Below are 15176 nucleotides of genomic sequence, written 5' to 3'. Positions count from 1 at the left end.
AGCTATTTTCTGTTGTATTCTACATGAAATTGCGCACATTTCCATATATAAAAGTTTACGTAACGACTAATGTAAAACGATGCAAACATTACGACAATATGACGAAAGAATTTCTGAGATGGTCGGCCGAGTTACCGCGCGCAGACGTAAGGAAAAATTTTTTTTTTTTTCAGAAATTCACCATAAATCGAAATATTGTGCTAGAGACTTCCAGTTTGTTGCAAAATGAAGGTACATGATTGAATATTACTAGAATGTAAGAGTTTTAGCTTATAATTGCGTTTTTACCATTTCGTCGAGTTAAAGTTGACCTAAGCTTGAAATTTTGGCAGTTATCGTGATTTATATGAAAATATTTCAAAACTGATAAAAGCTACAACCATGAGTTATTTTCTGTTGTATTCTACATGAAATTGCGCACATTTCCATATATAAAACTTTATGTAATGACTAACATAAAACAGTGCAAACATTACGACAACGTGATGAAAGAATTTCTGGCGCGGACGTAAGGAAAAAGTTTTTTACAAAAATTCACCATAAATCGAAATATTGTGCTAGAGACTTCCAATTGGTTGCAAAATGAAGGTAAATGATTGAATATTACTAGATCGTAAGAGTTTTAGCTTAAAATTGCATTTTTTTACCATTTTGGTCGAGTCAAAGTTGACCGAAGGTTGAAATTTTGGCAGTTATCGTGGTTTATATGAAAATATTTCCAAACTGATAAAAGCTACAACCATGGGTTGTATTTTGCTGTATTGTACATGAAATTGCGCACATTTTCATATATAAAACTTTATGTAACGGCTAATATAGAACAGTGCAAAAATTACGACAAAATGACGAAAGAATTTATGAAATTTTCGGCTGAGTTACCGCCCATGCGTAAGAAAAAAGTTTTTTCCAAAAATTCACCATAAATCGAAATATTGTGCTAGAGACTTCCAATTTGTTGCAAAATGAAGGTACATGATTGAATATTACTAGAATGTAAGAGTTTTAGCTTACAATTGCGTTTTTCGACCATTTCGGTCGAGTCAAAGTTGACCGAAGGTTGAAATTTTTTGTAGTCAACGTACGGTACGTCCACTTGGCACCCAACAGACAATTTTAGTCGACGTATGATACGTCCAATAGGCGTTTAAGGGTTAACTTGTGCTGTTAAATATGAGCTTTCAAAGTTGGATTTTCTAACTGTGTGTCTACATCACTCTGTTACTTAAACCTGTGTTCGAGGGTAACTGAGGTTATTGTGAAGTTAGACTTGAGAAGGGAGAGAGAGGAGGCATTGATGTCAAGGTGAAAAAACTATTCAACATATACATGTTTTTTTTACACCAATTTTAAGACATTATCAGCAGAAAGCAAGATTTGATATTGAAAATATCCTGAAACTATACATATTTCACAAACTGGATTTACTTTTAACTTTGTGGACCTCCTGTAGTTAAACTAATAAATTGTGTTTTCATCAAGTTTGCACATATGCCGTCTCACTGGATGAATTCTGTATTGTTTTTGAATGAAAAATAAGTACTGTACTATACTTTACTCTTTTCAGTAAATAACTTAAATTCCTCTGCTTTATTTTGGATAAAATTTTGCAGGAATGGTTATGGCCAGTAGGTTGGTTACTACGCGCTCAGCTTGCTATTGCACCAAAAGTGGGTGGCTATGAAGAGCTGGGAAGAACAATGAGTCATGTTAAATCTATTATTTCAAGACATTACACTCATTTGCTGACTGATCCTTGGCGCTCACTACCAGAATTAACAAATGCTAATGGTGCGCACTGCAGTGGATCCAACCCAGCTCAAGCTTGGAGTACAGGATGTTTGCTTGAGGTAGGCATTTTAAATGTAAAATGAATTGTTGAAGTCTTATAATCAATTTATTTCTATGAGAATACAAACCATAGCCTTCTTTAATTAAACAGATTCCCTTTGGTATTAGTTGGGATGGTTGTTGAACTTAGTAACAAAGTAGTTATAACATTGGTGATTAAGGGGGGTGAGTGGGGTAATACCCATCACTCACCTACAGATAGTAGCCCTTCAGCTGCCGGAACCAAGCAGGGCAGTTAAGGTGGGTTTAACCATATAAAAGGCTCTGGTGTGGCTACGTAGAAAAAATGCAAATTGCTTCTAAAATGTTGTTTGTTCCTACAGGGTTACAAACCATACCTTTTATATTAGGAGGCTTACCTGTTAGGTGGGTGGTAGTCTCTGTCACCTGACTGGTGTAAAATGCCACCTGGAAACACCATACTCCTAGTTGCACATGCAAGCAGGGGATGTCATGATATCAACAGTCAGGTGAAAAGGTTGACCAGAGCAGTAGGCCCAAGGGCCAGAGGACCCTGTATACAGGAGGGTACTCAGAACGGAAGAAACATTGGAGAACCATAGGAACCCCCATTTAGGAATACAAGGCAGAATGCAGCTACTCTCAGTCAGATTAAAAATTGGTCCAGCAAGTAGCTCTATCTATTCCACCCCCCTTTCCCATTAATAGGGGGAGTGGAGGGAGAGACATCATAGGCACTGCTAAGATGAGTGCTTGAAGTGTAGGTACTTGTTTCTAGGACAACCCAGCTTACACTTTGGCTTGAATGCTGATCCAGAATGGAATTAGGGAAGAGAGAATAAGTCCAGTCACTCAATATTCCTCCCCCTAGGCTTACACTTAAGCAGCTTAAGTACACAGATGAGATACTACTGTGTCCAGGTGGAGCCAGGTGCTTACACCATCTGAGAGCAACCACCACAGGTCCCAGGAAAATATTAATGGGTCTGTGAGCAACATCACTCTAGTAGAATGAAGAAAGGGATGCCTACAACCTTGACACATGCCTCCATTCGTCAAAAGCCACTTACCTCTCCTCAAATGAGCACTTTGGGTGATCTCAGAGGAATCATACCTTACCAGATACCAGTAAAGTTTAAAAAAGGAAGGGTGTTCCTGGACTTACAGCTTACAATGGACATAAGAAATCACATCCCCTCCAGATCGATCATCAGCTGTTCCTGCAGGTTGAACATTCTCCCCACCAGTGCTTGGTGTAAGGACCATTCTGTCCCCATGACCTGGTCCAGACAGCTCAAGCTCAGTATGTCTGCCCTGATACTCTTTTTGCTTGGGATATGTGGCTCTAGGCCTAATCCCGTACATGGATGCCCTTTCAGCACTGAATAGCTACATGAGAAAAAATACCCTTCATAATGGAAACTGCTCGTTCAATGCTACACTCTGTCAGAGAAAGAAACTTCATGATCTCAGTTGATTTCCAGGATTCTTGTTTTCAGATCCCCATTCACCATAACTCAAGTTTCTTTGTTTCATGCGCCAAGGGAGGTCTTTCATTTCAAGGCCCTCTGCTTCAGGCTGACTACAACCCTGCAGGTATTCACTAGGGTCTTCACACCAGTCTCAGCTTGGACACACTCCAAGGGAACCTGTGTGTTGCGCCACTGCGACGACTGGCTCCTCCACACTTCCTTGGAAAGGAAGCTTCTACAGGACAGGCAGAATCCGCTGTCCCTTTGCCAGAGTCTGGGGATTATTATAATAAACTGGTGGAAATGCGACTTAGTTCCCAAGCAGAACATCAAGTATCTTGGAATAATCCTGGACACTGTGACAGTGGAGGTCTTCTCAGCACCCCTTAGAATAGAGTCTGAAGGAAGTTTGCTCCAGTGGCAACTGAAGCGTCATCTACTGTTTACAGATAAGCCATTGTAACATTTGGTTCCCCTCAACAACAAAGATCAGAAAGGTTTAGATTGGTGGCTGTCTGACCACAATTTCCTTCAGGGAGTCTCTCTTAGAGCTCCTCGCCTGGAATTATTTCTGTTCTTAGGTGCATCCTGCAGAGGTTGTGGTTCTCACCTGGGAAGAGCTTTTGCTCCAGGGACTTGGCCCGTAAACATAAACAGGGTGCACATCAACATGCTGGAGATGGCAGCATCTTGGCTGGCACTTTGGACCTTCTATCAACATCTGGAGGGGCACTCTGTGGTAGTCATGAGTGACAACACCACTATGGTGGCCTGCATCAACAAACAAGGGTTGGGGGGGGGGAAATCTCCCCCTCACTGTGCCAACTAGCCATCCAGATGCACAAATGAGCATCCATGCATGGGATTGAGCTGAGAGCCATGTATCTCGGGCAAAAAGAACGTCATGGCAGACCAACTGAACTGTCAGGACCAGGTTGTGGAGACAGAGTGCTCCTTACACCAAGCACTGGTGGAGAGATCGTTCAACCTATAGGGACAACCGATGATCAATCTGGATAAGATGTTATTTCTCATGTCCATTGCAAGCTGTAAGTCCAGGAACACCCTTCCTTTTTCAGACTTCATAGGTACCCAACAAGTTTTGACTTCTCTGAGATCACCCACAGTACTCATTTCACGAGAGATGAAGTCAGGGTGTTTTACGCCCTGACTTCGTTTCCCCAGATGTGGTCAAGCTGTATATCAAGTTCATCTCTGCTAAAACACTATGAGAAAGCTCTGACCAAGGTAGCCTTACCAACGGTCTTGCTACTGGGCAGAACCCACTACATACTATACTGTGAAAGTGAGATCACTGGTAAAGCCGAAGAAGAAGCTGTTTCCTAGAGATCATTAAGCTGATGAACGAGTGGAAAGGTCTCATGAAATCATTGCGCCAGGTCTAAAGGTTGAGCTTCTGAAAGGGCAGGGCCCTATGGAGCTTGCTGCTCCACTATGTCCTGCTGGAGAGCAATTACCCTTGCCATAAGAGGAATCGATGGTCTCTCCTCCCACTCCCACTCTTGGATGCATGGAGTGTAGAGGGCAGACTCCGTAGTGACTGAGACCCTAATGGAGGTCCCAGCTGGTGTCTTTGTGAGAGACCAGAGGGGGAGACCAATGGGAGCATGGGAAGGAACATCTGGATGTGGCACTCTTGAATAGTGAGATGAGAGACTTACCTGAGAATCCACAAGATGGACTGTTCCTATGTGCCCTTGTAGAGGAGCAAGGGTGGACCAAAGAGGAAGACGCTGAATGGTCTTGCTTGCATGAGTTTGATGAGAGTTAATGGGACTCCCTCTGCTCCTGGTCTGTGGACCAAGTGGTGGAAAGAGTGAGAATGGTGATCTAAGAACTCCTTAAGTGGTGATAAGAACTCCAGGGTCTCGGGTGGCTATCTCTTGAGGAGGGCATGCCTTGAAAGGGGGGACACCGAAGGTGCCTGGAGTCCATGTTGGAACTCGAGGCTCTGCTTCTGTTGTGGTGGAGGGATGAAGGCGAGTGCCTCTTCAAGGAGGGTCAGTCACTAGAAAGGGATTAATAAGATCTGCTCTGCCTCCTGAAAAGGAGTGGTGATATGGGGAGTAAGTCCTCTTGTTAGAGTGCTTGCTCTTCGTAGTCTACGGTCTTCAAAGGTCCAACAAGAAGAAGGAAGACACAGATGAAGATGGTAACGGAGAACAGTGACATTTCTTGGTGGTCAACTCTGTGCTCATGCAACAAGTGCTAAGGGTAGGGGAGGGGCTGAGGTAGGGTGGAAGGTTAGATGAAGACTGCCACCTGCATGGCCAACAGGATACTTCCTGGGAGGTAGAGGGGGTGGAAAGGAGGAAACTGTACTGCTGCTCACCCCTCTGTTCAGCCAAGGACCTTGGAAATGTTGAAGGGGAAAAGCAGGCCTAGAATACTTAATGAAGGCCAAACCTTTCCTTAGGTGCTGTAGGGATTCTAGCAATTTAACCTCTTCCTCACATAGTAAAGGTTTGGTTAATTTCAGAAAGTGTGGTTTAGTCCTCTTCAAAGAAGGAGTGCTGGGAGGGAGGGAAGGGGAATCTATGTAGGGGAAGAGGAGGTTCTGGAAGGATTGGTGTGGGGTCCCTGCTGCATGAAGCATCCCTCCTAGGCTTCCTCCTCCTCTTCCTATAATGCTCTCACTGAGGAGAAAGCCATTCAGCACATTTAGGGCACAGGAATCACAAGAAGACTATACCCCTGCAAGAAATACACACTTGAGTGCAGATGTACCACTAAAGGTGATGTACAGTTGACCCCCGTATTCACATGGGTTAGGGACCACAACCACCTGTGAATACCATAAATCTGTGATACATTAGAACCCCCCATAAAAATGCTTATATGTAACTGCTTATTTCAAGCTAATCAGCATTGAAGAAAGCTGGTACCCTGCTGTGTGATTGGCTCCTTTCAGCCAATACACAAAAGTAAGTAAAGATTAATTACCAAACTAGGTTATACGAACACAATACAGTATCAGTAAACATTAAACCAAAGTCAATCATATAAATAAGGGAAAACTCCCTCACAAAGCATCGGATTTACAAGCCAATCAGCAACTAGCAAAGCTGGTATCCAGCTCTGTCATTGACTCTTCTAATCCTTCCCGCCAATAGTGTGTCGTGCTACAAGCCCATCACACACACACACACACACACACACAGAGAGAGAGAGAGAGAGAGAGAGAGAGAGAGAGAGAGAGAGAGAGAGAGAGAGAGAGAGAGAGAGAGAGAGAGAGAGAGAGAGAGAGAGAGAGAGAGAGAGAATGGTTAAACAATTAAAAATTTCAGGATGATACGACAAATTTATTAATCAATTTGCATTTTTCATAGCTAACAAACCTGTGGTCTTAACTTATGGATAATTCTTCTAGCGCCAGCTGGAAACCGGTAAAAATAACAAACAAGGGATTGGTGGCAACAAGGTAGGTTCCTTCGCACATGCATCAAAGGAGCGACACCTCGGTTTCTTCCCTCCCAGGAAACTTGATTGAGGGGTGGCTAGAGGTGGGCCATATAAGTTATGACTGCAGGTTTGTTAGTTATGAAAAATACAAATTGATTAATAACTTTGACTCACTTTTGGAGGGAGGGAAGAAAGTCTGGAACCAACTAAAGGTTCCGCACACCTAGTAACTCTTCCTGGCTTATAGAAGCCTATGGAAGGGAACCAAAGTCTCTGACAAAATAAATGATTATTTAACAGTCAGACTTCTTGGATTCCGTATAATGTAATGAGAATATAGGAGGAAGTTAAAGAACTCTATCTGTAGATGATAAACCTTTGTAGCCATCAATAGTTTGCTATCAATACTCTCTCTCCCCTTGCTAGAGAGAGGAGGGACTTGCTTTTGCCAGAGTTTCATATATGTGTAGGAATAAGCAAAACTTAAAACAAAAAAGACTTAAGTCCCACCTGTATCAGACCCAATCCAGCACATGGTGGAATGATTTCTCCGCCCACCAGGTAGAGAAGAAAAGAAAGGAAACTGAAAGAGACCAGCCATCCCATTCATTCTCACTTTCATACTATCACCCTAGGTAAGGTACAAACTGTCCCGCTAGGGGCACTGGATGAGTTAACCTGTTGAGCAGCCATCACCAGACCCAAGGAAAAAGTGTCCAAGGGCCTGTGGGCAACGTCTTGCAGATAGAAGGAAGTGAAGGTGGTCTGTCAAAGCCATGTGCCAGCCTTCAATATCCTTTGAACAAACAACTCTAAATACCAAAGAAGGGCCTAGCCCCTTAACATCATGTGCTCTTGCATGCACTGTGTTAGAATTGGAGCATGAAGTTGAACCATAGGCTTGTCTGAGTCTCATGCAGCCAAAAGGAGATACACTTCTTTCTTGTTCCAGTCAGTGCTAAGGAAAAGTCTCTGGCACGCCGGTCGGAGATGGCAAGTCCTTTCCAGGTAGCAGCGTAGTGTTCTGACAGGGCAAAGGAGCAATTCGTCTGGATCATTATCAACAAAGTCATTAAGAGATGGAATTGAGAAGGAATCAAGTCTGTCATCATGACAAGAGGGGTTTTGGGTCTTAGCCACAAATTCCGGGACAAATTCGAAGGCTACGGACATCCAACCCCTCATATGCTTGACATCATAGGATAGGCCATGGAGTTCACCAACATGCTTCGAGGAGGCCAGAGCAGCAGGAAAACTGTCTTGAGAGTCAGGTTCCTATCTGATGCACAACGTAGAGGCTCAAATAGGGAACAGGTGAGGTGCTCAGTACCAAAGTCAGGTCCCAACTGGGTGACCTAAGCTCTTTTGGAGGACACGACTGCTCAAAGCTCTTGAGAAGCATTGAGATCTCCCATGAAGAAGAAAGATTGACATCTTTCTTTCATAAAACTGCACTCAAGGCAGCTCTGTATGCCTTGATGGGAAACACAGAAAGTAGTTTCTGTAGGCAGCTCTGTATACCTTGATGGAAAACACGGAAAGTTGTTTCTCTCTGCGGTGAAAAACGAGGAAGTCTGCTACCTGCTGAACAGAAGCTCTGATTGGAGAGACCCCCTGTTGACAACACCAACCACAGTGAATGGCCCACTTGCCTTGGTACACGGATGAGGAAGATCTGAGATAGCCAGACATCTCCGATGCTGCTTTGCGAGAAAAGCCTCTCTCCTGGAGGAGATACTGGATAGTCTCCAGCCGTGAATTAGGTAAAACTGAGGGAAGGCATAGACCTACAGGTTGTCCCAGGAGTGTTGCAGGGCATCCTCCACCACTGCACATAGATCTGGAACCACGGAACAGGAGACCTCTAGTTTTTTGTTGAACCTCGTTATGAACAGGTCTATTGAGGGTCTTCCCCACAGATGAAAGAGCCTGTTTGCAATGTCCTGGTGCAGACCACTCTGTCCCTATGACGTGACTCCGACAACTCAAGATTGTCCGCCACTGCGTTCCTCCTGCCCAGGATATACCTGGCAGAGAGCTCCACTGAATAATCTATCGCCCATTGATGAAGGAGCACTGTCAGGGAGTGTAGTTGGTATGACCCCATTTATGTTTACGTAGGCCACCACCGTGGTGTTGTTTGACATGAGCACCACAGAGTGCCCCATCACCCTCTCCTGAAATTGCTGAAGAGCTAGGAAGGCAGCCTTGAGCTCCAGAACGTTGATACAGGTAGTCCCCGGTTAACGGCGGGGTCAGTTAACAGCGATCCAGTTTTATGGGGCTTGTCTAGCAACAAAAATCGGCAATTTTCGGTGTCGAAAATCGCCGATTTCCGCTTATCGGTGCCGATAATTGGGTATTGGTGCCGATACATACCTAACAGAGGTGCCGATAACCGAAAATTGGCGCTTTTTGGCACCGATAACCCCCGAAAATCGCCGGAAAAGCGCCAAAATCGCCAATTTTCAGTTATCATCACACCCTCAGAAACGGAACCCCGCCGATAACCAGGGACTGCCTGTACATATTACGATGATAATAGTAGATTAATATACATAAAAGTACAGTATATATATATTTATATCTTTCTGTCAACCACTCTCCCTTTCTATCTATTTATCTGTCCATCTCTCACATTCTAGAGAGAGAGAGAGAGAGAGAGAGAGAGAGAGAGAGAGAGAGAGAGAGAGAGAGAGAGAGAGAGAGAGAGAGAGAGAGAGAGAGAGAGAGAGAGAGAGAGAGAGAGAGAGACTGACTTTGCCCAGGTGCTAACCCCCCTTCACGGTCACTTGACAGTTACACCTTCATCCCTCCAAATAAGTCAGAGACAGGAAAAGATCAGGAAAAACAATTATTGAACAAATCTTCCCTTAATTTACTATATTTTCCAAGATGAATTGATATTTTGCTGTGTTTACATTAATATTAATATTTGAAAATTAGTAAATAATTTATTTATCATACAAAAACAAAACAAATAAACATACATGTTACATATGCATAAAAATTCTCTCTCATCTCAGAGAGAGAGAGAGAGAGAGAGAGAGAGAGAGAGAGAGAGAGAGAGAGAGAGAGAGAGAGAGAGAGAGAGAGAGAGAAACATCATTTTTTTATGCAGTATATATTACGATGATAATAGATCAATATTGGGGGATTTTCTTTTAACATTTGATTGATATTTTGCTGTTTTTGTATTAATATTATTTGAAAATTAGTAAATCAATTATTTATCATACAAAAAAAAGATACATGTTACATATGCATAAAAATTCTCTCTCTCTCATCTCAGTACAAGAGAGAGAGAGAGAGAAAGAGAGAAACAAAAATACAACTCATACACTATTGACAGTACACACAAAGCATTGAGCTACAAGCTTTGTTATTGGCTACTTCCAACTCCTTTAGCCAATAACATGTCATCATGGAGAGAGAGAGAGAGAGAGAGAGAGAGAGAGAGAGAGAGAGAGAGAGAGAGAGAGAGAGAGAGAGAGAGAGAGAGATGAACATTTTTTTTTATACTGTACATATTATGATGATAATAGATCAATATTGAGGGATTTTACTTTAACATTTGATTGGTATTTTCCTGTGCTTACATTAATATTATTTGAAAATTTGTAAATAATTCATCATAAAAAATGTATATAGTTACAAAAATAAAATGAAAATACACTAGTTAGTGAATATTGCTCTACCAAAAAAATCTGCAAATTAATGAATTTTCAAGTGATATATTTGGAGATACGTTTCACAGAAAAAACTACTAATGACTGAATCTGTAAATGCTGAACTGCAATCTAGCGGGGTCCACTGTAAATGATTACAAGGTTGACCACGACCTTCACAATGATGTTGGTCCTGTCTGTTCTCCATGAGACAGAGAACCAAGCACAAATACCAAAACACCAAAAAAAATCACATTTGTGGAGGACAAGAAGCGACTGTGGGGTAATCAAGTACCCTGCACTGGTGTTGGTCATGTTTCTTCTCCAAAATGGAAGAAAGCAAAACCAAAGTAACACAATATACTAGCAAAAGGTCTACAGCACAAACACCAGTGCAACTGCAATGAAAACAAGGGTGGAAGATACTCATCCAGTCCAACAGACACATAGGGAAAGTAGGTGGAAGCTTGACTGCCAAAGGAAAAGCGGCTACTCTTGTTAGGTGAGTGAGGGGTATTATCCCTCTCACCCCCTAATCAACTACCTTGTTACCAAGTTCAGCAGCTGTTCCAGTTTGCAGTGATGTATGCTCATTGTATAGAAAAGACAATGGTTTGTATGCCTGTAAGAACAAATATTTTTTTTTTAAATTCCACTTTTAAAATTAAAATGTGTAATGAATCTTCCTAAAAACAGCTTCTGTTAAACCATTATACTCATAAAACTTGGAAAGATAATTCAAACTTCTAATATTCAAATCTTACAGGTATTATGGGAAATGGATCATATAGAAAAGGGTCTGAGGCGCTCTAGCATGACCGGCATGTGAAGAGATCCGGGCTACGCCACCATCCGTGCACTAGACACAACACATCAACACCAGATGCCCACACATGCACAACATGCACCATCACATCTGTGCCAAACACATCAAGCCAGTGATCCCTGGCGTCATATTTCCCCAACATGCACCAGTTCCACCACAACCACACAGTTCATATCTGACAGCAGCAGCGACAGCACCAGCAGGCATCATCGACGGTCAAGTCTCCATGAAGACCAACCATCGTCTAGTATGCCTGACCCGGCATGTACAACTCTGCAGCAGCCAGCTCCACAGACTAGCAGGATTGTTATTACTACAAAGGATGTGGATCCCTTCTGTTCATTTGTTAAAGAAGTGGATGTAGGTAACACAGTTATTTGTTATGTACCTCGTAATGTTGTGTTCAGTGAACCTCCAAACTTCTTCAGTATTGCTAATAATGTTGTCCATGTTAAGTGTACCCAAACTGATGTCAACTTTTCTATGGCTCTTCTGTGTAAGCCACAGCAGCTCCCAGAAAATTGTCTCGCCGTTTGGACAGTAGATGATCGAGTTAGACGACATGCGATGTGGAGTAGCCCGGAGTATGTGTATTCGAAAAATGAAGAGCCCCAGATGAGTCTGAAAGCCCCCTGGTTCTTGGGAAAAAGCATGACCCGTGAACGAATGAAGGGTCGCTTAGCACATCCCTCTGTGCGTGGACCTGTTAGTTTTTCTGGCCCTGCCTATGAAGTGTCAAGATCAGGATCTAAAAAGTACCAGGGACGAGTGCCTTCTATTGTGGCCCTCCTTACTAGCCATGCAAAGAGTCATCACAAATTAGCTCAAAAGAGCATTAGGCCTGAAACTACTGCAATGATGCCAAAGATCTTCCAAGCTAATCATTCTGGGACGGAGAAGGAATTCTGGCAGCATAAAAGGTTTGCACCTGTTTCACAAGAAATTCATAAAGCCTGGAGTAAAAAGAGTGAGCAATCACAAGTAGATGCATTAACATCTATGAAAGGGCAACCATGCGAGGAATCTGCAATCAATCCCTTTGTACAAAAGCTTGAAAGCATTAATAAGGGAAAGAAATTTGGTTTTAGTTATCATTTAGATCCTCCAACCACAACGTGCCAAGTGAGTCGTCCATCAGTTCTTAACTTGCCACCCCCTCCACAGATGCCTTTACCACCTGTCCCGGAAGTTCATGATCCTGCAGTGCCTGGACATTCATCTTGGAGTGATAATTTTACTAAAAGATCATCAGGAGCTTGGAGAGATTTACCTCGTGTGATAGGTATCTCAAAGTCGATTGATATATGCAAGCCACTTGCATATAAGGCACAGAGACTTTCCGAGTCGGTAACGTTTGTAAATCCTTACACCAAAAGAGCAGAAAATGAGCCATCATATACCGAGGAAAGCAAAGCTACGGAGGCCATCTTGACCCCACACTCAGAAAGGCAAAGGAGAGAATCTACTTGTCTATTCATACCAGAGGAAGTTGTCAAGCCCCATCACATAAACAGACAGAAACTTTCTGCGGTGTTAGTTTTGACTGGGTTTGTTCTGGCACTTCTTATTTTCTATTTAGTCTATTTTCTTTAGTCTTGTTTACTTGTTTGTATTATTTTTGTTTTTCCAAGTAATTTTATTGCTTTTATATCCTGAATCCCTGTAGAAACAAAATCAAAGCTGTTGTGCTGGAGCTTTTGTAGAGACATTGTTGTAGTTGACTTAATGACTTATGCTACTTGTATTTTATTGTAAAGGAACAAAAATACATATAACTGTCAGTAATCACTTGCCTTTCTTTTGCACTGAAATTAAAATGATCGTTACTATGTTGACTGTTAAAGTTTTTAAATTTTTTACAAAAATATTCACCCCTCACAAAGACAATGCATATATACCTGCATGTTGTACAGTATTACTATTGTTTCCAACCCATGTTCAAAGATTAATAAATATCAAAAGGGCATAATCTATGACAGTAAAGATAGCATTAAAAACCTTGTACACTATTTTAAATATTACGCTATAAAATAATAGGATTAGTCATAGTTAAAATATGGGTGTTGCTAAAGTGTGTGTCAGTATTAGTATTCTACCAACTCAGTGTGTTAACTGTATTGTATTGTTATCAAAATTGTGTTTGCTTTACACATTGGGATGGTATCTCTTAATATTTATAGGTTAATATAATTTTTTTTAAATGTTTATATATTTTCGTGAAATGTAGGTCAATAAACATTTTGCTTGAAGATAGCTCATCTTTACCCTGTAAGGTAATTACAAAAATTTAACCTAATCTTGATAATTGCCCTTCATTAAGAATACTGCAAAGGACTGAATGCCTGGCATTAGAAATAGCGTGAAGTACTGGACTAAAACATAATTGTACAACACTGAGAGAACACTTGTTTAAAGAGAATACACCTAATGCTGTCTATGAACTATTTTTGAAATAAACAGAGATTAAGCATTTTTTAAATCTCTGGTTATTAGAAATTTATGTAATCTTAAACCAAAAGCTCATGCAACCAAAATTTTTAGTATGTGGTTGACAACAAATTGGGTACTGAAATAAATGACATGCCAAAGCCACAGTGCTATGACCTTCACCAAGAAAAAATCTACACACCATTCCTACATTTAATTCCTTCCCAAAACGTAACAAATTAAATTATTTTCACATACTGTACAGTATATAGTATAAAAATGTGGAAAGACAAAGAAAAGCAATATTACACAAACAAAATTATTCACCAATTACTATTCAGCTAAAGTTCTCACCTATTTTCTTTTTCTATACTCTTCTAGGCCTTCCCACTGGTTAGTGCCCTGCCACTTCACATTTACTGTGTTCTTGATTGCTCAGCTTCTATTTTCATCATGTGGTTCAAACTATTTTCCCCTTCTTAGAATTCCATAAATTTTCTCAGCATACTCCAGTCACAAATCTAATTTTGTAGTCATACGCTTTCAGAATCCTTATTGTCTTCACAAGTATCCATATGTCTGCTTGCACAGACAGGCACAGGTCATATGCATACATCACAACTTTTTGCTAAGTTTACCAAGAAGAAGAAACCTCCATCAATCAAATGCTACTCAATAATGTAAAGTAAAAATCAGTAAAGTATCTAATGTATCATACATGATAATACAGTCCGACCTCTTTAAAGTTGGCATTCCGTGATCTGGCAACTCCCATGGTCCACGATCTTTTTGAATCAGCCACCATTAGTTCTTGAGCTGCCATAAGGGTGGCGCCAAACGTGGTTTCAGCTATTGGATTTTTTCCAATGAAAACATTTTGTGAAACTAAAAAATATACAGCATATAAATGAACCATAATTTGGATATAGTATCCTCATGTACCATCCAATCTCGTGCATAATGCAAACATCAAACTTTCATCCAAAAATGACAAATTTTAAATCAATTTGTATTTTTCATAACTAACAAACCTGTGGTCTTAACATAAGGGAAAAATTCTCTAGCACCAGCTGGAGTCCAGTCAAAAAAAGTTACAAGGAGTTGGTAGCATCGGGAGATGGCCAAGATGGGGGTGTGAGGGAGGAGGAGTTGACCTCCCATACCCCATCTCGGAAGCATCACGTCAGTTTTCTCTAGCCCAGGTAAATTATGAGGGATTGGCTTGAGGTGGGCAATATATGTTAAGACCACAGGTTTGTTAGTTATGAAAAATACAAATTGATTTAAAAATTTGTAACAGAACAAACCTTTGGTCTAAACATAAGGGACACTTACTCTTGGAGGGAGGATAGAGAAGCCTTAGAACTGACTGGAGGTTCAGCTCACCTGGGCTCACTTCCTGGCCAAAGGGGGACACAGGAAGGAGTCATATGCCTCTGAACCGTAAAGTAAAAGGTCACGTGCCAGCCAGACATCTGGGTTAACCCTTAAACGCCTGTTGGATGTTTTAAACGTCGTCAAAAAATTGTCTGTCGAATGCCGAGTGGACGT

At 41.4% G+C, this 15176-nt stretch overlaps 1 protein-coding gene across 1 annotated transcript in view; it reads left to right on the top strand.

The window, feature by feature from the left end:
- LOC136837696 (uncharacterized) overlaps window positions 1-13447 on the top strand; it is a 189403-nt gene extending 175956 nt beyond the window's left edge. The window contains 2 exon segments of the mRNA XM_067102598.1: window positions 1611-1847; window positions 11139-13447. Coding sequence (XP_066958699.1) covers window positions 1611-1847; window positions 11139-11201 — 300 coding nt within the window. The 3' untranslated portion in view covers window positions 11202-13447.
- The last annotated feature ends 1729 nt before the right edge of the window (window positions 13448-15176 follow it).

This window comes from Macrobrachium rosenbergii, chromosome 4 (genome assembly GCF_040412425.1).
Source record: "Macrobrachium rosenbergii isolate ZJJX-2024 chromosome 4, ASM4041242v1, whole genome shotgun sequence".
NCBI lineage: Eukaryota > Metazoa > Arthropoda > Malacostraca > Decapoda > Palaemonidae > Macrobrachium > Macrobrachium rosenbergii.
The sequence above is the reverse complement of the archived record's forward strand: the minus strand, read 5'-3'. Positions and strand labels throughout refer to the sequence as shown.